The 25309-nt window shown below is 48.1% G+C and overlaps 1 protein-coding gene across 5 annotated transcripts in view; it reads right to left on the bottom strand.

Moving 5' to 3' along the window:
* LOC137539115 (arylamine N-acetyltransferase, pineal gland isozyme NAT-10-like) overlaps positions 1–25309 on the bottom strand; it is a 75386-nt gene that overhangs the window by 27904 nt on the left and 22173 nt on the right. The window contains exon 1 of one of the 5 annotated variants that reach the window (XM_068261600.1): positions 12528–12621. The exons of the other annotated variants lie outside the window; for them this stretch is intronic. Coding sequence (XP_068117701.1) covers positions 12528–12593 — 66 coding nt within the window. The 5' untranslated portion in view covers positions 12594–12621. Of the gene's footprint in view, positions 1–12527; positions 12622–25309 lie in introns of those variants that run through there. 5 annotated transcript variants of the gene reach the window in all.

Below are 25309 nucleotides of genomic sequence, written 5' to 3' on the forward strand. Positions count from 1 at the left end.
GGTGTGCCCCCTTGTTCTGCTGCTGTTAACACTTCTGCATTCCTCTGCAGAGAGAGGGAGAGAAGCAGGGCCACTTTGGGCAGCCAGCGAGCCACCTCTCACTCACTTGGGGGTGCAATGGCCATGCTTTGTGCTCCCTTACAGTGCTGCGCCCAGGGACATGTGTCCCCCCCTTGCCCACCCATAGCTATGCCTCCGTTGCCAAAGGAAGCTGAGTGGGCCTGTGCTAGTGCGCAAGCTTTTGAGAAGCGATTTTTCAGAGGCCCCAGTGCTGGAACGGGCCAGTGGAGGAGAACAGGGGGGGGGGGGGGGAGTCTCTCCTGGATCCAGAGCCCCCCCCCCTTCCGAATGAGTACCCCATAGTCACTTTTTCCCCTACAGGTACACTTTAATAATCAGTACAACTATCAGCAGAGTGTCTGTGGAGCAGCACATACAAGCAGTTGGGTCTTGAAGAATTTGTAGAACTTGCAGAATCTCAGTCCTTGACAATAAAGAGAGCCTCGGCCAAGAATGGTGAGTGACTCCAGCATGTGTACAGCAGTAACCTGACATCTGCTAGAGATTTGGCTTGTTGTTGTACGTTTTGTTGTGATCCCTGACACCTGAGCACAGCCCACCTAATCCTGCGTAGGTTGTTTCCCCCCCCCCCCCCCCCCGATAGCAAAAGAGGTGTCGCTAACCTGGAGGCATGTACTGGTCCCTCCAGAGTGACAGAAATCCACCCCCCCCCCCCCCCCCCCGTGGACTTACGAACCCCTACTCTTTAGGGACAGTCGCACAGCCACATGTCACAAGTAGATCTGCCTACTTACTAGTGACCAGCCGCTCATCCAGGAGGAAGCAGGGACTAGGAAAACACACAGGCGAAGAGAGCCCGGAAAGCCGACTCCTCCATGGGCGCCACGAACTGACAGCCTGCAGTACCGCTACAGGACATCAGGTGTCATCACGTGTTGGTAACATGATGTTGACTTGACGTCAGGTGCACGCAGCCCAGGAGGAGTCAAGGAAGGTGCTCACGCTGGTAATCTTCTTTCTTCTTCCATTAGGCTGCACCGCACGTCACCAGCTCCCTAGCGGTTATGTCCTTCTGCCTGCGCCCCCCTTCTTCTACTTGCTGGTCTGCACTCAGGGAGGTCATCTTGCCCGCACTGCCCAAGAGACAGACCTGGCTGCTAGTAAACCATCTTCTGGATATAAATCTGTTCCTTTTCTTCTGAATACCGCCATACATAAGTGCTCTGTGTGCCGCACATTCTACAAACGTCCCTCAACAATAGCAGTAGCTGGAGGTACCAGCTGGGCGCTCGGCACTGCGCACTGCATTAGCGGCCCCCTCTTTGCTGTATTCAGGCACTACGATGTTAAAGAAAAAAAATGACATTTTTTTCTCAATAACAGAACAAGTCACCTGTCATTACATCTTTGTAGAGAAAAGGCAGAAAAGGAAAAAAAAATCAATTTTTGGCCCGGTAGCTAGAGCGTTTAATATGAAGCAAAGTCGAGAACGGCCAGCCGAACGGGAATTCAATATTTTCAATGAAAAAATGGAATTGAAGGGTCAATCCGCCCAAAAGGCTGGCGATGGAGTTTTAGGCAGCGCTTGGAGAGTAACGAGAAAACGCCATGGTGATCGGACAGAGGGACGTTTAATCCAGTTACAATCCTCTGCAGTTTTCAAACATTATTATTATTTAGTATTTATATAGCGCCGACATCTTCTGCAGCGCTGTACAGAGTATATTTAGTCTTGTCACTAACTGTCCCTCGGAGGAGCTCACAATCTAGTCCCTACCATAGTTATATGTCTATATCTTAGTGTATGTATTGTAGTCTAGGGCAAATTTTTAGGGGGAAGCCAATTAACTTATCTGTATGTTTTTGGGATGTGGGAGGAAACCGGAGTGCCCGGAGGAAACCCACACAGACTCAGGGAGAACATACAAACTCCTTGCAGATGTTGACCTGGCTGGGATACGAACCGGGGACGCAGCATTGCAAGGCAAGAGCGCTAACCACTACGCCACCATGCTGCCCAGACAATGCAGACAATGGAACCCCAAATCACCATTTATTGATTAGCATTATAAATTAAATTCAGATCCCTCAACATTTGTGATACTTTCATCTAACACTGAACTTTTCAATGAGCAGAGTTAGGCTTGGTGCACAGTGGGTGTTGCGCTCCCTGTATAAGCAGGAAGGCAATGGAGTCGCACCACACGTTATCTATACTTTGTGTCGTAAACAGTGAAGCACGCAGTCAATAAAAATGTTGTGTCACTGTTAGCGCGCATTTTGTGTGCATGCAGTCCGTTTGGATGCCGCACGCCTTTAAGTTGCACCGGCCGCATTGTGAACATTGCATAGGTGTTGCATTGCATTGCGACGTTCCGCAACACACCACTGTGAATGTACCCTTAGGCTAGGGCAGGGGTGTCGAACTCAAATACAAAGTGGGCCGAAATTGAGCTCTGGTACCAAGTCGTGGGCCGACCTCAATGTCTAGTGGTCATCTCTCTCACTTATAAAGTTCACTGGTGTCTAATAGCCCCCCTCCATCCCCTATTGTTTAGTGGTCCTTTCTCCTCTATACAGTTTCCTGCTGTCTAGTGGCCCCCTCCTTCCCCTATACAGATCCCTGGTGTCTAATGCTGCCCCCCCTCCCCATATGGTTTCCTTGATGATCTAGGGTTTACTCTCCAATATAGTTTCTCTGGTGGTTTAGAGTAGGCCGAACATAACGCAAAGTGGAGAAACCACCTAAGTAGTGCTCCTTGTAGTTCACCAGCTAGAGCCCCAAAAGTCCTTTTCAGGACTGTTAGTAACCCTAAGGCCTCGTTTACATTATCACTTGCAGATGGCCATGCCCCCTTGCCAAACTCTGGATGGGGCCCCCCAACCAAACACTCCCCTTCCCCCCAGCAGCAACAACCGCCCCCTCCCTCCAAAAATAAATCAGGCAGGATATATATATATATATATATATATATATATATATATATATATGTGTGTATGTGTATATATATAATTTATTTATTGTATTTATAAAGTGCCAACATATTACGCAGCGCTGAACATTAATTTAGGTTACAGACAATATTTAGGGGTGACATACAGCAATATGACAATACAGGAATAGACGGCGCCGCGGCGAAAAATGGGCGTGGCCATGACATTGTATGGGCGGAGCTAACGTAATGATGTAACAGCGAGGCATAAGAAAGCAGTGTTTACGCCATGATGTGGACAAATGAGACTTTGCATCATGGGTGTGCAGAAACTGTGTGATGCTAATAGTATACCGTAACCACAAAGCAGCAAACATAGCCATCTATGACCATTAAATAATAAATGCAGTAACAGTTACCCCGGACACCAGAAAATAAACGCAATAGGCAACATGTCAGCACAAAATAAACGCAATGCGGACAACATGTCAGTATAAAATAAATGCAATGCGGGCAACATGTCAGTACAAAATAAACGCAATGTGGGCAAACATGTCAGCACAAAATAAACGCAATGCGGGCAACATGTCAGCACAAAATAAACGCAATGCGGGCAACATGTCAGTATAAAATAAATGCAATGCGGGCAACATGTCAGTACAAAATAAACGCAATGTGGGCAAACATGTCAGTACAAAATAAACGCAATGCGGGCACACATGTCAGTACAAAATAAACGCAATGCGGGCAAACATGTCAGTAAAAAATAAACGCAATGCGGGCAACATGTCAGTACAAAATAAACGCAATGCGGGCAACATGTCAGTACAAAATAAACGCAATGCGGGCAAACATTTCACCTACAAAAGAAACGCAATGCGGGCAAACATTTCACCAGAAAAGAAACGCAATGCGGGCAAACATTTCACCAGAAAAGAAACGCAATGCGGGCAAACATTTCACCAGAAAATAAACGCAATGCGGACAAACATTTCACCAGACAATAAACGCAATGCGGGCAAACATGTCAGTACAAAATAAACGCAATGCGGGCAACATGTCAGCACAAAATAAACGCAATGCGGGCAACATGTCAGTACAAAATAAACGCAATGCGGGCAAACATTTCACCAGAAAAGAAACGCAATGCGGGCAAACATTTCACCAAAAAAGAAACGCAATGCGGGCAAACATTTCACCTGGAAAAGAAACGCAATGCGGGCAAACATTTCACCTGGAAAAGAAACGCAATGCGGGCAAACATTTCACCAGAAAAGAAACGCAATGCGGGCAAACGTTTCACCAGAAAAGAAACGCAATACGGGCAAACCTTCCACCAGAAAATAAATGCAATGCGGGCAAACATTTCACCTGGAAAAAAAGCATTTACTCACCTGGTAGAAGTCTCCGGCCTCTGGCGCGCTGCTCCCGGGACCACCTTCCCCCTGCATATCTCCCACGCTGACAGGGCTACGGCAAGATGGACACAAATAGTCTCCAGTTCAGGGCTTCGGCAGCCATCTTGCCGTAGCCCTGCTCGCCTGCCGGTGTCGGAACAGACAGCGGAAGAAGGAGGCTGGAGCGGGGCTGCAGGCAATGAACTGGCACGGCGTCTATAGACGCCGCTGCCAGTTCATGATGAGGATGGAGTAGCCAGAGTCCCAAGGCCGGGACGTCCCGCTGCCTAAAGCGGGACGTTTCCCGGGACCTCATTAAACCTGGGACAGCGGACCCCGAATCTGGGATGCGTCCCGGGCACTCCGGGACGTCTGGTCACTCTAGTTTAGAGCACTTGTGAGGGGTAGTAGGCCAGAGTGAAAAGGTGAGTTTTGAGGGCTTTCTTGAAGATGTTGAAGGAGGGGGCTGCCCTAATGGGTGGAGGTAGGAAGTTCTATAGTGTTGGAGCAGCTCTTGAGAAGTCCTGGAGGCGTGCATGGGACTGGGTGATGCGGGGGGCGGTTAGGCGAAGTTCATTGGAAGAGCGGAGTGAGCGGCTAGGTGTGTACCTCTGAGTAAGATCAGAAATGTAGGTTGGACAGGTTTTGTGGACAGATTTGTAGGTCAGACACAGTATCTTGAATCTGATTCTGGACTGGATAGGAAGCCAGTGGAGGGATTCTAGGAGGGGATCTGCCGTGGTGGAGCGATGGGAGCAGTGGATAATTCTGGCTGCCGCATTCATGATGGACTGCAGTGGGGCTGTTCGGGTCATATGGAGACCAGACAGCAGGGCATTGCAGTAGTCAAGGCGGGAAATTATGAGGGCATAGATGAGGAGTTTGGTGGTGGCAGAGGTCAGGAAAGGGCGAATCTTACAGATGTTACGAAGGTGGAAGTTGCAGGACTTTGTGAGGTTTTGGATGTGGGAAGTGAAGGAGAGTGCGGAGTCCAGGGTGACACCCAGACAGCGGGCTTGAGAGGTAGGGCGAATGGTAGTGTGGTTAACAGTGACCTGCACATCTGGAAGGTTCGTGGATGGCTGGGGTGGGAAGATCATAAATTCCGTTTTGTCTAGATTTAGTTTCAGGAACCTAGCAGACATCCAGGAGGAGATGGCTGATTGGCAGGAGGAGACTTTGTCCATGGTAGTGGTGGATATGTCAGGGGTGTGGATGTAGATGTGGGGGTCATCTGCATACAGATGATAGTTAAAACCCATGGAGGAGATAACCTTGCCAATGGAGGATGTGTATATATAGTGGAGGAAATAATTATTTGACCCCTCACTGATTTTGTAAGTTTGTCCAATGACAAAGAAATGAAAAGTCTCAGAACAGTATCATTTCAATGGTAGGTTTATTTTAACATTGGCAGATAGCACATCAAAAGGAAAATCGAAAAAATAACCTTAAATAAAAGATAGCAACTGATTTGCATTTCATTGAGTGAAATAAGTTTTTGAACCCTCTAACAATAAAAGACTTAGTACTTAGTGGAAAAACCCTGGTTTGCAAGCACAGAGGTCAAACGTTTCTTGTAATTGATGACCAAGTTTGCACACATTTTAGGAAGAATGTTGGTCCACTCCTCTTTTTGCAGATCATCTCTAAATCCCTAAGGTTTCGAGGCTGTCTCTGTGCAACTCTGAGCTTAAACTCCCTCCATAGGTTTTCTATTGGATTAAGGTCCGGAGACTGACTAGGCCACTCCATGACCTTAATGTGCTTCTTCTTGAGCCACTCCTTTGCTGCCTTTGCTGTATGTTTTGGGTCATTGTCGTGCTGGAACACCCATCCACGAGCCATTTTCAGTTTCCTGGCAGAGGGAAGGAGGTTGTCATTCAGGATTTCACGATACATGGCTCCGTCCATTTTCCCGTTAATGCGATTAAGTTGTCCTGTGCCCTTAGCAGAAAAACACCCCCAAAGCAAAATGTTTCCACCCTCATGCTTGACAGTGGGGACGGTGTTTTGGGGGTCATAGGCAGCATTTTTCTTCCTCCAAACACAGCGAGTTGAGTTAATGCCAAAGAGCTCTATTTTGGTCTCATCAAACCACAGCACCTTCTCCCAGTCACTCACAGAATCATTCAGGTGTTCATTGGCAAACTTCAGACGGGCCTGCACATGTGCCTTCTTCAGCAGGGGGACCTTGCGAGCCCTGCAGGATTTTAATCCATTGCGGTGTAATGTGTTTCCAATGGTTTTCTTGGTGACTGTGGTCTCTGCTAATTTGAGGTCATTCACTAACTCCTCCCATGTAGTTCGAGGATGCTTTTTCACCTTTCTCAGAACCATTGACACCCCAAGAGGTGAGATCTTGCGTGGAGCCCCAGAGCGAGGTCGATTGATGGTCATTTTGTGCTCCTTCCATTTTCGAACAATCGCACCAACAGTTGTCACGTTCTCTCCCAGCTTCTTGCTAATGGTTTTGTAGCCCATTCCAGCCTTGTGCAGGTCTACAATTTTGTCTCTGACATCCTTGGACAGCTCTTTGGTCTTTCCCATGTTGGAAAGAGTCCCATGTTTGGAGTCTGCTTGATTGATTGATTCTGTGGACAGGTGTCTTTTATACAGGTGACTAATTAAGACAGGTGTCCTTAATGAGGGTGACTAATTGAGTAGAAGTGTCTAACCATTCTGTGGGAGCCAGAACTCTTAATGGTTGGTAGGGGTTCAAAAACTTATTTCACTCAATGAAATGCAAATCAGTTGCTATCTTTTATTTAAGGTTATTTTTTCGATTTTCCTTTTGATGTGCCACTGTTAAAATAAACATACCATTGAAATGATACTGTTCTGAGACTTTTCATTTCTTTGTCATTGGACAAACTTACAAAATCAGTGAGGGGTCAAATAATTATTTCCTCCACTGTATATATATATATATATATATATTAATATACACTAAGGCTCGGAGTCAAGCCCCCCACAGTCTCTGCAGCCCCAGCCACACACATCACATCCACACTACACATGTCTCACACTACACATCACAGACGCACTGCACACATCACAGACGCACTGCACACATCACAGACGCACTGCACACTTCACAGACGCACTGCACACTTCACAGACGCACTGCACACTTCACAGACGCACTGCACACTTCACAGACGCACTGCACACTTCACAGACGCACTGCACACTTCACAGACGCACTGCACACTTCACAGATGCACTCCACACTGCACAGACGCACTGCACACTTCACAGACGCACTGCACACTTCACAGACGCACTGCACACTTCACAGACGCACTGCACACTTCACAGACGCACTGCACAGACGCACTGCACACTTCACAGACGCACTGCACACATCACAGACGCACTGCACACTTCACAGACGCACTGCACACTTCACAGACGCACTGCACACTTCACAGACGCACTGCACACTTCACAGACGCACTGCACACTTCACAGACGCACTGCACACTTCACAGACGCACTGCACACTTCACAGATGCACTCCACACTGCACAGACGCACTGCACACTTCACAGACGCACTGCACACTTCACAGACGCACTGCACACTTCACAGACGCACTGCACACTTCACAGACGCACTGCACAGACGCACTGCACACTTCACAGACGCACTGCACACTTCACAGACGCACTGCACACTTCACAGACGCACTGCACACTGCACACATACACACTGCACACATCACAGACACATACACACTGCACACATCACACTTCACAGACACATACACACTGCACACATCACAGACACATACACACTGCACACATCACAGACACATACACACTGCACACATCACAGACACATACACACTGCACACATCACAGACACATACACACTGCACACTTCACACATCACATCCACACTACACATGTCTCACACTACACATCACAGACGCACTGCACACATCACAGATGCACTGCACACATCACAGACGCACTGCCAACTTCACAGACGCACTGCACACTTCACAGACGCACTGCACACTTCACAGACGCACTGCACACTTCACAGACGCACTGCACACTTCACAGACGCACTGCACACTTCACAGACGCACTGCACAGACGCACTGCACACTTCACAGACGCACTGCACACTTCACAGACGCACTGCACACTGCACACATACACACTGCACACATCACAGACACATACACACTGCACACATCACACTTCACAGACACATACACACTGCACACATCACAGACATACACACTGCACACATCACAGACACATACACACTGCACACATCACAGACACATACACACTGCACACATCACAGACACATACACACTGCACACTTCACACATCACATACACACTGCACACTTCACACATCACAGACACATACACACTGCACACTTCACAGACACATACACACTGCACACTTCACAGACACATACACACTGCACACTTCATAGACGCACTGCACATTGCACAGACGCACTGCACACTTCACAGATCACAGACACATACACACTGCACACATCACAGACGCATACACACTGCACACATCACAGGCACATACACACTGCATACATCACAGGCACATACACACTGCACACTTCACAGACACATACACACTGCACACTTCACAGACGCACTGCACATTGCACAGACGCACTGCACATTGCACAGACGCACTGCACACTTCACAGATCACAGACACATACACACTGCACACATCACAGACGCATACACACTGCACACATCACAGGCACATACACACTGCACACATCACAGACGCATACACACTGCACACATCACAGGCACATACACACTGCACACATCACAGACACATACACACTGCACACATCACAGACACATACACACTGCACACATCACAGACACATACACATTGCACACTTCACAGACGCACTGCACACTTCACAGATCACAGACACATACACACTGCACACATCACAGACGCATACACACTGCACACATCACAGGCACACACGCACTGTACACATCACAGACACATACACACTGCACACATCACAGGCACATACACACTGCACACATCACAGGCACATACACACTGCACACATCACAGACACATACACACTGCACACATCACAGGCACATACACACTGCACACATCACAGACACATACACACTGCACACATCACAGACACATACACACTGCACACATCACAGACACATACACACTGCACACATCACAGACACATACACACTGCACACTTCACAGACACATACACACTGCACACATCACAGACACATACACACTGCACACATCACAGACACATACACACTGCACACTTCACACATCACATCCACACTACACATGTCTCACACTACACATCACAGACGCACTGCACACATCACAGATGCACTGCACACATCACAGACGCACTGCCAACTTCACAGACGCACTGCACACTTCACAGACGCACTGCACACTTCACAGACGCACTGCACACTTCACAGACGCACTGCACACTTCACAGACGCACTGCACACTTCACAGACGCACTGCACAGACGCACTGCACACTTCACAGACGCACTGCACACTTCACAGACGCACTGCACACTGCACACATACACACTGCACACATCACAGACACATACACACTGCACACATCACACTTCACAGACACATACACACTGCACACATCACAGACATACACACTGCACACATCACAGACACATACACACTGCACACATCACAGACACATACACACTGCACACATCACAGACACATACACACTGCACACTTCACACATCACATACACACTGCACACTTCACACATCACAGACACATACACACTGCACACTTCACAGACACATACACACTGCACACTTCACAGACACATACACACTGCACACTTCATAGACGCACTGCACATTGCACAGACGCACTGCACACTTCACAGATCACAGACACATACACACTGCACACATCACAGACGCATACACACTGCACACATCACAGGCACATACACACTGCATACATCACAGGCACATACACACTGCACACTTCACAGACACATACACACTGCACACTTCACAGACGCACTGCACATTGCACAGACGCACTGCACATTGCACAGACGCACTGCACACTTCACAGATCACAGACACATACACACTGCACACATCACAGACGCATACACACTGCACACATCACAGGCACATACACACTGCACACATCACAGACGCATACACACTGCACACATCACAGGCACATACACACTGCACACATCACAGACACATACACACTGCACACATCACAGACACATACACACTGCACACATCACAGACACATACACATTGCACACTTCACAGACGCACTGCACACTTCACAGATCACAGACACATACACACTGCACACATCACAGACGCATACACACTGCACACATCACAGGCACACACGCACTGTACACATCACAGACACATACACACTGCACACATCACAGGCACATACACACTGCACACATCACAGGCACATACACACTGCACACATCACAGACACATACACACTGCACACATCACAGGCACATACACACTGCACACATCACAGACACATACACACTGCACACATCACAGACACATACACACTGCACACATCACAGACACATACACACTGCACACATCACAGACACATACACACTGCACACTTCACAGACACATACACACTGCACACATCACAGACACATACACACTGCACACATCACAGACACATACACACTGCACACATCACAGACACATACACACTGCACACTTCACACATCACAGACACATACACATTGCACACTTCACAGACACATACACACTGCACACTTCACAGACACATACACACTGCACACTTCACAGACGCACTGCACATTGCACAGATGCACTGCACATTGCACAGACGCACTGCACACTTCACAGATCACAGACACATACACACTGCACACATCACAGACGCATACACACTGCACACATCACAGGCACATACACACTGCACACATCACAGACACATACACACTGCACACATCACAGGCACATACACACTGCACACATCACAGGCACATACACACTGCACACATCACAGGCACATACACACTGCACACATCACAGGCACATACACACTGCACACATCACAGGCACATACACACTGCACACATCACAGACACATACACACTGCACACATCACAGGCACATACACACTACACACATCACAGGCACATACACACTGCACACATCACAGGCACATACACACTGCACACTTCACAGACACATACACACTGCACACTTCACAGACACATACACACTGCACACATCACAGACACATACACACTGCACACATCACAGACACATACACACTGCACACATCACAGGCACATACACACTGCACACATCACAGACACATACACACTGCACACATCACAGACACATACACACTGCACACATCACAGGAACATACACACTGCACACATCACAGGCACATACACACTGCACACTTCACAGACACATACACACTGCACACATCACAGACAGGGCCGGATTTCTTACCGCCCAAGGCACTGACACCAGCCGCCCCCTTCAGCTTCAGTATAGCGAGATGACCCTTCCAGTATAGGTAGCCTGATGACCCCTCCCCTCCAGTATAGGTGGCCAGATGACTCCATTAATCCCTCCTTTTGCCACTCCCCTTTCAGTATCCAGCTCACCTTCACCCCGCAGCAGCTATCAGTGTCACTCATTTCTCCGCTTGTCTCCGGTGCAGAAGCTTCCTCTTCCCCTCCATCTATGCCTAGGCGGCCTTGGCCTAAATCCGGCCCTGATCACAGACACATACACACTGCACACATCACAGACACATACACACTGCACACTTCACAGACACATACACACTGCACACATCACATACACACTACACACTGCACACATCACAGACACATACACACTGCACACATCACAGACACATACACACTGCACACATCACAGACACATACACACTGCACACATCACAGACACATACACACTGCACACATCACAGGCACATACACACTGCACACATCACAGGCACATACACACTGCACACATCACAGGCACATACACACTGCACACTTCACAGGCACATACACACTGCACACATCACAGACAGGCTGTGTGTCTCACATACATTTGGCAGCGACAGCGTGACACATTCTTCTTCCTGGTCTGGATTATGTCGCCTGCCCTTCTCCATCCAGCGTGCTTGACCGATGTAATGTCAGAATGGGCAGCCCGGAAGCAGCCTTCCTTACTGAGTATCACGCATGCTCAGTGGGAAGTTAGACATTATTTATCTGAAATATCTCCGCTTCCGCACCACGTACACTCCTGAAATTTTCAGGGGAGGGAGGGGACCCCCAGATCTAGCTCTGTGTCGAATTGCAGCCCCCGAGCCCCGCTGGTTCCCGAGATAGGTTTGCTGCAATCAGTCTCGGGAACCAGCGGGGCTCGGGGGCTGCAAGTCGGCACAGAGCTAGATCTGGGGGTCCCCTCCCTCCCCTGAAAATTTCGGGAGTGTGCGTGGTGTGAAAGCGGAGATATTTAGGACGTTTTACGTGGCTGCGTAATTTAATGGGACACAGGCTCGTACTGCGCATGCGGGGCTGCCCAATCTGCTTGGCGAGGAAGCGTCCAAGCAGGATGTATAGGAGAGAGGAAAGAAGCATTCCTCCAGGTCCTAGTGCCTGCCACCGCACTCTGCAGGAACAGTCTGCATCAAAACAAATCAATTTTGCAGTGTCAGCCCGCTCGTTAAGGCATACAGGTGGGTGGTGAGCATCAGAGCCACGGGCCACCTCTCAGGTTTCTCCCCCTCGGGGCCCCCCGTGGCTGCATGTCTTGCAGGGGCGGTAGATACACCCGTGATTCCCCGCCATCTGCGATTGCATGCATTACGTGGTTGATCCCATTCCCACGCGTTTTGCTAAAAAATGCGTGCAGCATGCGTTTGTGCACCGCACTGGTATGGAACGCATGCAGTGTGAACATCAGGCAATGCAGTCTATGCACTTCTGATGTTGTGCGTGTCTGCCTCCTACACGCGGTGCCGAAATACGGACGCCAATGCGTGCAATGTGAAAGCATGGTAAATTGTTTGTGCAGTGTGTTAGGCCCACTCTGGAGCATTTGAATTCTTTTTGAGTCCACTGTCACTATATAAAAGTAATACGTGTCACTGACACTGACATCACCTTTTGTGACACCAACTGTTGCACTCACATCACTCAGTGTGTGTTGCAGGGCCGGGACAAGGTCTATCACCAACAGAGGCTGAGCTGCCCAAGTACGCCCCCCCCCCTTTCATCGGCCACATCTCAGTTATTGTTCCTCTTTACAGGCTGGTGTATATAGTGAGCTGCTCCACAGGACTGCATTGGGCACGTATACAGTAATCATCACAATAGTGGAGATTACTTGAAGTCTTTTTTTGCTATGAGTTTTAGGTAGCCAGGTATAGGTGCCCCCTGTGTAGGTGGCCAGGTACAGGTATAGGGGCCCCCAGTATCACTCCAGAAATAGGTTCCCCCAATACAGGAAGCCAGATATAAGTGCCCCCAGATTTCATTCAGATACTTCATATCCTCCTACATTTTCAAAACATACTGGTACAAAAACATACAAGTCAACTGGTTTCCCCCAAACAATCCTATAGTGAAAATATTAGTATATGACTATGGCAGGGATTAGATTGTGAGCTCCTCTGAGGACAGTCAGTGACACGACTATGTACTCTGTACAGTGCTGTAGAAGATGTCAGTGCTATATAAATACATAATAGTAATATTGTAGAGTATTAGACTAGGAGTATGGTAGGATTAGATTGTGAGCGCCTCTGAGGACAGTCAGTGACATGGCTATGTACTCTGTAATGTGCTGCAGAAGATGTCAGTGCTATATAAATACATAATAATAATAATAATAATAATATGTTAGGACATTACACTATGACTTTGTCAGGGATTAGATAGTGAGTTCCTCTGAGGAGAGTCAGTGACATGACTATGTAGTCTGTAATGTGCTGCAGAAGATGTCAGTGCTATATAAATACATAATAATAATAATATGTTAGGACATTAGACTATGACTATGGCAGGGATTAGATTGTGAGCTCCTCTGAGGACAGTCAGTGACACGACTATGCACTCTGTACAGTGCTGCAGAAGATGTCAGTGCTATATAAATACATAATAGTAATATTGTAGAGTATTAGACTAGGAGTATGGTAGGATTAGATTGTGAGCGCCTCTGAGGACAGTCGGTGACATGACTATGTACTCTGTAATGTGCTGCAGAAGATGTCAGTGCTATATAAATACGTAATATTAATATGGTAGGACATAGACCATAAGTATGGTAGGATTAGATAGTGAGCTCCTCTGAGGACAGACAGTGACATGGCTATGTACTCTGTAATGTGCTGCAGAAGATGTCAGTGCTATATAAATACATAATAATAATAATAATAATAATAATAATAATATGTTAGGACATTACACTATGACTTTGGCAGGGATTAGATAGTGAGCTCCTCTGAGGAGAGTCAGTGACATGACTATGTAGTCTGTAATGTGCTGCAGAAGATGTCAGTGCTATATAAATACATAATAATAATAATATGTTAGGACATTAGACTATGACTATGGCAGGGATACGATTGTCAGCTCCTCTGAGGACAGTCAGTGACACGACTATGTACTCTGTACAGTGCTGCAGAAGATGTCAGTGCTATATAAATACATAATAGTAATATTGTAGGGTATTAGACTAGGAGTATGGTAGGATTAGATTGTGAGCGCCTCTGAGGACAGTCGGTGATATGACTATGTACTCTGTAATGTGCTGCAGAAGATGTCAGTGCTATATAAATACATAATAATATTGTAGGGTATTAGACTAGGAGTATGGTAGGATTAGATTGTGAGCGCCTCTGAGGACAGTCGGTGACATGACTATGTACCCTGTTAAGTGCTGCAGAAGATGTCAGTGCTATATAAATACATACTATTAATATGGTAGGACATTAGACTATAAGTATGGTAGGATTAGATTGTGAGCTCCTCTGAGGACAGTCAGTGGCATGGCTATGTACTCTGTAATGTGCTGCAGAAGATGTCAGTGCTATATCAATACATAATAATAATAATATGTTAGGACATTAGACTATGACTATGGCAGGGATTAGATTGTGAGCTCCTCTGAGGACAGTCAGTGACATGACTATGTACTCTCTACAGTGCTGCAGAAGATGTCAGTGCTATATAAATACATAATAGTAATATTGTAGGGTATTAGACTAGGAGTATGGTAGGATTAGATTGTGAACGCCTCTGAGGACAGTCAGTGACATGACTATGTACTCTGTAATGTGCTGCAGAAGATGTCAGTGCTATATAAATACACAATAATATGGTAGGACATTAGACTATGACTATGGTAGGATTAGATTGTGAGCGCCTCTGAGGACAGTCGGTGACATGACTATGTACCCTGTAAAGTGCTGCAGAAGATGTCAGTGCTATATAAATACATAATAATAATAATATGGTAGGACATTAGACTATAAGTATGGTAGGATTAGAGTGTGAGCTCCTCTGAGGACAGTTAGTGACATTACTATGTACCCTGTAAAGTGCTGCAGAAGATGTCAGTGCTATATAAATACACAATAATAATATGGTAGAAGATTAGATTATGACTATGGCAGAGAATAGAAAGTGAGCTCATCAGAGGACAGTCAGTGACATGACTATGTACCCTGTAAAGTGCTGCAGAAGATGTCAGTGTTATTTAAATACATAATAATAATATGGTAGAAGATTGGACTATGACTATGGTAGGGATTAGATTGTGAGCTCCTCTGAGGGCAGTCAGTGACATGACTATGTACTCTGTAATGTGCTGCAGAAGATGTCAGTAATTTATAAATACACAATAATAATATGGTAGAAGATTAGATTATGACTATGGCAGAGAATAGAACGTGAGCTCATCAGAGGGCAGTCAGTGACATGACTATGTACTTTGTAAAGTGGTCCGAGTGATGGATGCGACAAAACCCCTGGTGCTGTTCCCCCAAATGTATAAATGTGCCCCCATGTGTGCATTTATACATTTCCTGTCCTGTGTCGTTTACCACACGGTGCCCATCCACCTTCAGCTTCTTCTCTTCCATTTGTGGCTCACATGCCACCAGCATATAGCGTGTGACGCATGTGTGATGTCACGTGTGCTAAATGCCAGCGGCATGTGAAGCGCAAATGGAGGAGCAGAAGATGTATGGGCACCGCACGGGGGCAACACAGGACAGGTTATGTATAAATACACATTGGGGGGCACATTTATACACTAGGGGGCGGCGGATGCAGCAGAAGCAGGGGACTCGTCTGATTCCCAAGAGATGTCATGCTAAAATCGGTGAATCGGTCTGAGGTGTATGGGCACCTGACAGATCTCTCTTTAATCAGATTGGATAAGAGAGAGATTTGTCTCTTGGTGAAATCTGCCCATCATCGCTAGATGTATGGCTGCCTTTACTCTAGCATGGCAGCATTAGGACACTGCAGTGTCATTTCTGTAAGTCCAGGTCCTTTTCAGTACTGGGAGTGAAGGGCGGTAGGGAGAAGCACAGAAGCCTTTTCAGCCTACAGTCTCCCTTACTTCCAGAGCACAGGTTCAGGATGGACAGGGCCGGTTTAAGCAACAATGGGGCCCCAGGGCAAAATAAACCTGGGCCCCCCCAACAGATACCCCGGAACAAAAATCGGCATTAGGGGACCTTTTTTGCAGCTGGTATAGTCAGGGTGTGAAGTCCCAATCGGTCGGAGCTCCACATTCTGGCTATCCCAGCCTGCATGGGGGACAAGGGGTTAAAAAGTTTCAGGAGGGGGACCCCACATAATTTTTTTTTTTTTAAATTCCCACACTCTAAACATAAAAAATTGGGAAAATAGGAAAAAATGCCAGGGATCTTCATACAGCCATATTGCTGCTGTATAGCGATCCCTGGCCAAAGCGCTGCGGCTGCGTATGGACCCCTGGAAACCCCGTCAGATAATTTATTGCGCTTTCGTTTGATGCCTGTAAAATTACACTACCGTTAGGTTTGCTACTAAAAGTGACATTTACCGCATTTAAAAGTATACTTTTTTCCTTCTAAACTTTAAAATCGATTTTCTCAAAAACTCTAAGGTCTTTTTGAAAAATAGTTTTTTCCTCTTATTCCTAACGATCTCCTTAACATACCCTGCAAATTTAGGGTTTCTAGCATTTAAGGTGGATTTGCTATTAACCATTAAAGTCGACAGGTTTTTAAATGTGTTTTGTTTTTTTCCTTTGAAACTTTAAAATCGATTTTCTCAAAAACTATAAGGCCGATTTGCAAAAAATTTTTTTCCTCTTGTAGCCACTGGGGGCCCCTACAAGCTCTGGGGCCCTGGGGCAGCTGCCTCCTTTGCCTTAATGGTAGCGCCGGCCCTGAGGATGGAGGAAGGGAGCAGGGCTTCTCTCTCACATACACACGAACAGCACAAATACCTTTCTCTTTCCCTGTTAATGGTTAATTTGCATATATTTGGCAGTAATGCACTGGGAGACATCTCAAGCTCACTCCAACCTGAATTATCGCAAATTCTTTCTGTTTTAAGAAAGCAAACTTTTGTTTTTCTTTCCATTAGAATTCCATTCTCCATCAGCCACCCATGCATGACTGAGCTGCTTCCTGGGGGAGCAGCTGGATGCAGTGGCGGACACAGGCAGCAGTGGGCCCCTGTGCAAAATATCAATTGTGGGCCCTCCTGACCTGCGGCGCGCAAAGCGCGCCGTGGCAAAAAATGGGCGTGGCTATAACCTACGACGCGCGAAGCACGCCGCAGCAAAAAATGGGTGTGGACAGAACCTGCGGCGCGTAGCGCCGCGGCAAAAAATGGGCGTGGCAATGACCGGATAAGGGCGGAGCTAACTGTAATTTAAAGTGATCCCGGGGTGAGAGTGATATGGAGGCTGCCATATTTATTTCCTTTTAAACAATACTAGTTGCCTGGCGGCCCTGCTGATCTATTTGGCTGCAGTAATAAACTGAATAACACCAGCAACAAGCATGCAGCTTAATCTTCTCAGTTCTGACAATATTGTCAGAAACCCCTGACCTGCTGCATGCTTGTTCAGGGTCTATGGTTGAAAGAATAAGAGGCAGAGGACCAGAACGGCAACCAGGCAACTGGTATTGCTTAAAAGGAGAGAAATATGGCAGCCTCAATATTATTCTCACCTCAGGTTCCCTTGAAAAGTGCAACGCAAAGACAGTGGGCCCAGGTTTTGGTGACCCTTTCCCCAGAAAATTCACATAATTGTGCAGGTTTTCTCATGAAAATACACATAATGTGAGCAGATATGCCCAGAAAATACGTGCAATCATGTCGGCAGATATGCCCAGAAAATACGTGCAATCATGTCGGCAGATATGCCCAGAAAATACGTGCAATCATGTCGGCAGATATGCCCAGAAAATACGTGCAATCATGTCGGCAGATATGCCCAGAAAATACGTGCAATCATGTCGGCAGATATGCCCAGAAAATACGTGCAATCATGTCGGCAGATATGCCCAGAAAATACGTGCAATCATGTCGGCAGATATGCCCAGAAAATACGTGCAATCATGTCGGCAGATATGCCCAGAAAATACGTGCAATCATGTCGGCAGATATGCCCAGAAAATACGTGCAATCATGTCGGCAGATTTGCCCAGAAAACACATGCAATCATGTAGCAAATTTGCCCAGAACATACATGCAATCATGTGGCAGACCTGCCCAGAACATACACGCAATCATGTGGCAGACCTGCCCAGAACATACACCTGCTAAAATAAATAATAAAAAAAACCATTTACTCACCTGCAGCAGCAGACCTCCTGTCCCAGCCTCCATCCAGCGCGCAGCTCCCATGGGTGGTTGGGTGGATAGGTAGCCTGGTGGGTAGGTAGGTAGGCAGCCCTTAGCCGGGTGGGTAAGTAGCCTGGTGGGTGGCTGGGTAGCCGGGTGGGTGGGTAGCCTGGTGGGTAGGTAGCCTGGTGGGTGGGTAGGTGGGTGGTTAGGTAGCTGGGTGGGTGGGTAGGTAGCCTGGTGGGTCTTTAGGTAGGTAGCCTGGTGGGTTGGTAGGTAGCCGGGTGGGTAGGTAGGTAGGTAGCCTGGTGGGTGGGTAGGTAGCCGGGTGGGTGTGTAGGTAGCCGGGTGGGTGGTTAGGTAGCCGGGTAGGTAGCCGGGTGGGTGGTTAGGTAGCCGGGTGAGTGGTTGGGTAGCCGGGTGGGTGGGTAGCCAGGTGGGTAGGTAGCCGGGTGGGTAGGTAGCCGGGTGGGTAGGTAGCCGGGTGGGTAGGTAGCCGGCAGGGTGGTTAGGTAGCTGGGTGGGTAGGTAGACGGGTGGGTGGTTAGGTAGCCGGGTGGGTAGATGTGTGGGTGGTTAGGTAGCCGGGTGGGTAGCCGGGTGGGTGGTTAGGTAGCCGGGTAGGTAGCTGGGTGGGTAGGTAGCCGGGTGGGTGGGTAGGTATCCGGGTGGGTGGGTAGGTAGCCGGCAGGGTGGTTAGGTAGCTGGGTGGGTAGGTAGCCGGGTGGGTAGACGGGTGGGTGGCTAGGTAGCCGGGTGGGTAGGTAGCCGGGTGAGTGCGTAGATGTGTGGGTGGTTAGGTAGCCGGGTGGGTAGGTAGTCGGGTGGGTGGTTAGGTAGCCGGGTAGGTAGCCGGGTGGGTAGGTAGCCGGGTGGGTGGTTAGGTAGCCGAGTGGGTAGGTAGCCGGGTGGGTGGGTAGGTAGCCGGCAGGGTGGTTAGGTAGCCGGGTAGGTAGCCGGGTGGGTGGGTGGGTAGCCGGCAGGGTGGTTAGGTAGCCGGGTAGGTAGCCGGGTGGGTGGTTAGGTAGCCGGGTAGGTAGCCGGGTGGGTGTGTGGGTATCCGGGTGGGTAGGTAGCCGGGTGGGTAGGTAGCCAGCAGGGTGGTTAGGTAGCCGGGTAGGTAGCTGGGTGGGTGGTTAGGTAGCCGGGTGGGTGTGTGGGTATCCGGGTGGGTAGGTAGCCGGGTGGGTAAGGTAGCCGGGTGGATGGGTGTGTAGCTATCCGGGTGGGGGGCCCGACTCCTATCCTCCCTCACTCACCTCGGGGCCCCCCTCCCGGTATGCGCGGCGGCGGCGGCGGGCGGGAGAGCAGAAAATCCAGGAAGTCTCCGCCGGGGCTGCAGCAGACACTAGAGGCTGCTGCCGCTTGGTCTCCCGTGTCTCCAACTTTGTACACTGCTCGCTACTAAACCAGGAAGTAGCGAGCAGTGTACAAAGTTGGAGACACGGGAGACCAAGCGGCAGCAGCCTCTAGTGTCTGCTGCAGCCCCGGCGGAGACTTCCTGGATTTTCTGCTCTCCCGCCGCATCGCATGAGGGGGAGGGGGGGGGCCGATGTGAGGGGGGAGGACAGGAGTAGGGGCCCCCCAGGTTAAAATAAAAATAAAAGGTAAAATTAAAAAAAAAAACCTGCAATACTTAATGGGCCCCTGAAGCAGCGGAACTTCAGGGGCCCTCGTGCGGCGGCACGGCCTGCACGGCCGTATGTCCGCCACTGGCTGGATGACATCACTGACAGAAGTCAGCAAAGAAGAGATAAAAAAAACAAACAAGGAACTGTCTACCAATCTTACTGTCTAAACTATGTATGACTCCTTATTAGGTGCACTCTTTCAGAACAACTGTGCAAAGAGCTTTTTATCTACACTCCCTTAGCTGTGTCTCACAGGACAGTGGAAAAAAAAACTTTTTTTTCCTTAAAGGTAGCCACTAATGATCCAATCTTTTTCATCCAATCTTACCATTTCTATGTAATATAAGGGACTGCCCATATTATCTGTTCAAGTATATTCACTCAGTTTACTCTTCTACTACATAGATTTGGTAAGATTGGATGAGAAAGATTGGATCATTAGTGGCCACCATAACTGTCTGAGGATTGGAATGTCTTTGAAAGTGCCCCAGTCTGACCTGATGACCTGCCGCTCAGAGGCTCCCGCCTTTCCGGCCTCTGTGTTGTCCCGGCCCTGGTGTGTTGTTACTGCAGCATTTGATTTCTGTTTGAGTTTACTGTCACAATAAAAAATAAGGTGTCACTGACTTGACTGACTGTTCTGTAAAACATTTATTAAAGGACCACTATTGCGAAAATCATTACATTAAGGCTACTTACACACTAAAACGTTGCGTTTTAGGGGACGTTATGGTCGCATAACTAGAGATGTCGCGAACCTCCGATTTTCGGTTCGCGAACTTCCGCAGAAGGTTCGGTTCGCGGAAAAATTTGCGAACCGCAATAGACTTCAATGGGGAGGCGAACTTTGAAAAATAGAAAAAATTATGCTGGCCACAAAAGTGATGGAAAAGATGTTTCAAGGGGTCTAACACCTGGAGGGGGGCATGGCGGAGTGGGATACATGCCAAAAGTCCCGGTGAAAAATCTGGATGTGACGCAAAGCAGCGTTTTAAGGGCAGAAATCACATTGAATGCTAAATTGCAGGCCTAACGTGCTTTCAAACATCTTGCATGTGTATACATCAATCAGGGAGTGTAATTAGAGTACTGCTTCACACTGACACACCAAACTCACTGTGTAACGCACCGCAAACAGCTGTTTGTGTAGTGACGGCCATGCTGGACTACTGCGCAACATGGCGTGATTGCTCTTCCTCACTCAGTGATGTCAGGTAATGTGTGACTTCCTTCTCAACTTTCCATGGCATTGTTAAAAAGCTTACGTTTTGTTGTTTAATTTACATTTTCTACTTGCTGTGTACTTGTTCAGTACCGCTACAATGAGAATCCTGTGGAGGCGGGCAAGTCTGCCATTGTGACCCCGGGTAATGGCTGGTGAATGAGGGATGGAATCCGGTGTGGAGCCTGAGAAACGGCTACCACTACACATCCAAGGAGGGCAGCAGGTAGGCATGCACGCCCGCCCCGAGGTAGTGACCAAAAATAACAATACAGGAGGCGGACTTTCGAGGCCCTGCTGTGTATTTGAAATTAATGTACTTTAAATCCTTTAACGAGAACATAGTTATGGCGGGCAAAGATGACACCACATTCCTTTCACGAGAATCATATGAGGGCGGGCAAGTCTGTCATTTGTGACCCCGGGTAATGGCCGGGGAATGAGGGATGGAATCCGGTGTGGAGCCTGAGAAACGGCTACCACTACACATCCAAGGAGGGCAGCAGGTAGGCATGCACGCCCGCCCCGAGGTAGTGACCAAAAATAACAATACAGGAGGCGGACTTTCGAGGCCCTGCTGTGTATTTGAAATTAATTAACTTTAAATCCTTTAACGGGAATCCGTTATGGAGGGCAAGTCTGTCATTGTCACCGCGGGGAATGAAGGTTGGATTGCGGCCCGAAGTGGGAGCCTGCTGAGACCCATGCTGTAGCTGCCCTGACCTTGCTTTGCAGACCAGGCATCTGTGGTCAGATGGACCCTTGAGCCAGCGGAAGACAAACCAAGTCGAAAGCATTTGCCAAGAATGTTTTACGGAGGGCAAGTTTTTTTGCCCTTTTTTTAAATTTTTTGAAAATGATAGATGGTTGTATTTTTAAATTGTTTGAAAGTTTAGATGGTTGTATTTTTAAATTGTTTGAAAGTTTAGATGTTTGTATTTTTAAATTGTTTGAAAGTTTAGATGGTTGTATTTTTAAATTGTTTAAAAGTGTATCCATTCTTCCTCCCCCCAGCCACGAACAATACCATGGGAACGTGGAGCAGCAGAAGCCCCCTGTGACGGCTGCCACGGTTGTTCTCCGCTGCTTGTCTTTTGAGGGGTGCTTCTTTTCCTCAGGTGTTCTTGCCATAGCTGTTTGTGCCTTCTCTCCAGGTGCCTTCGTAAGGCACTTGTCCCTACGTGAGAGTTGGCCTTTCCACGGCTCAATTTTTGCTGGCAGAGACAACAGATGGCTTTGCTCCGATCTGAGACACACACGTGAAAAAATTTCCAAACCGCTGAGCCCCCCTGGGGTGATGGCGCTACGGTGGCATCAGCAGCAGCTGACGTTGAAGGGCATGTGTGCTCCCTGGCCATAGCTGGCGATACATGGCACCGGACACTGCCCCCAGCTGTTTCTGAGGACGAGCTCCCTCTGCTTCTATCATGGAGTCGTCTCCTCCTACTCCTCTCTGACTCCTCCTCTGAACTGTCCCCCTGGTCATCTCCTCTACCGGGAACATATGTGGTATCCGTATAATCGTCATCATAATCCTCCTGGCCAGCTGCGCTTTCCTCAGACACCTCCTCAAGTGCACCAACTTCAGGTGGTCCACCATCATCCCCATCCACACACGTTACGTCCATACTATCGCCACCTAACTCAGACGTATGAGGTGGTGTACCTGCGCCTTCTTGTTGTTGTTGCAGTAGTGGCTGGGAATCAGTGATTTCACCACCACCACCAAATAACTCCTGCGAAGTGTCAAATGCAGCGGATGTGGTGCTTGTTGTAGCGCTGGTGGCTGCGGGAGATGAGGTGTTCTGTGTTAAATACTCAATCACCTCCTCACGATTTTGGGAAGTGATGGCACGTGCCTTCTTCTGAGCACTGTATTTTGGGGCAGGTCCGCATGAAATCACAGCAACACCACCTCGCACAGCCACAGACCTGCCGGTGCCTGGTGGCCTTCCTCTGGGTATGCCTCTACCTCTTCCTCTACCTGGTTTGTCCATTTTGTCCATCTCGGGGGTATGCTAGCTATATGCAGTGAGGTGTGTTCTCACTCAACACAACAGGTAGTTAGATGCAGTGAGGTGGCCAGGTGGGTTCACACTCAACACAACAGGTAGTTAGATGCAGTGAGCTGGGTTCACTCAACAGTAAAGGTACTTAAGATGCAGTGAGGTGGGTTCTCACTCAACACAACAGGTAGTTAGATGCAGTGAGGTGGCCAGGTGGGTTCACACTCAACACAACAGGTAGTTAGATGCAGTGAGCTGGGTTCGCTCAACAGTAAAGGTACTTAAGATGCAGTGAGGTGGGTTCTCACTCAACACAACAGGTAGTTAGATGCAGTGAGGTGGCCAGGTGGGTTCACACTCAACACAACAGGTAATTAGATGCAGTGAGCTGGGTTCACTCAACACAAGGCTAGGTATATGCAGTGATGAGGTGGGTTAAGTAAACACAACAGGTACTGGGTAGTTAGATGCAGTGAGCTGGGTTCACTCAACAGTAAAGGTACTTAAGATGCAGTGAGGTGGGTTCTCACTCAACACAACAGGTAGTTAGATGCAGTGAGCTGGGTTCACTCAACACAAGGCTAGGTATATGCAGTGATGAGGTGGGTTAAGTAAACACAACAGGTACTGGGTAGTTAGATGCAGTGAGCTGGGTTCACTCAACAGTAAAGGTACTTAAGATGCAGTGAGGTAGGTTCTCACTCAACACAACAGGTAGTTAGATGCAGTGAGGTGGCCAGGTGGGTTCACACTCAACACAACAGGTAGTTAGATGCAGTGAGCTGGGTTCACTCAACAGTAAAGGTACTTAAGATGCAGTGAGGTGGGTTCTCACGCAACACAACAGATAGTTAGATGCAGTGAGGTGGCCAGGTGGGTTCACACTCAACACAACAGGTAATTAGATGCAGTGAGCTGGGTTCACTCAACACAAGGCTAGGTATATGCAGTGATGAAGTGGGTTAAGTAAACACAACAGGTACTGGGTAGTTAGATGCAGTGAGCTGGGTTCACTCAACAGTAAAGGTACTTAAGATGCAGTGAGGTGGGTTCTCACTCAACACAACAGGTAGTTAGATGCAGTGAGGTGGCCAGGTGGGTTCACACTCAACACAACAGGTAGTTAGATGCAGTGAGCTGGGTTCACTCAACAGTAAAGGTACTTAAGA

This window comes from Hyperolius riggenbachi, chromosome 11, assembly GCF_040937935.1.
Source record: "Hyperolius riggenbachi isolate aHypRig1 chromosome 11, aHypRig1.pri, whole genome shotgun sequence".
Taxonomy (NCBI): domain Eukaryota; kingdom Metazoa; phylum Chordata; class Amphibia; order Anura; family Hyperoliidae; genus Hyperolius; species Hyperolius riggenbachi.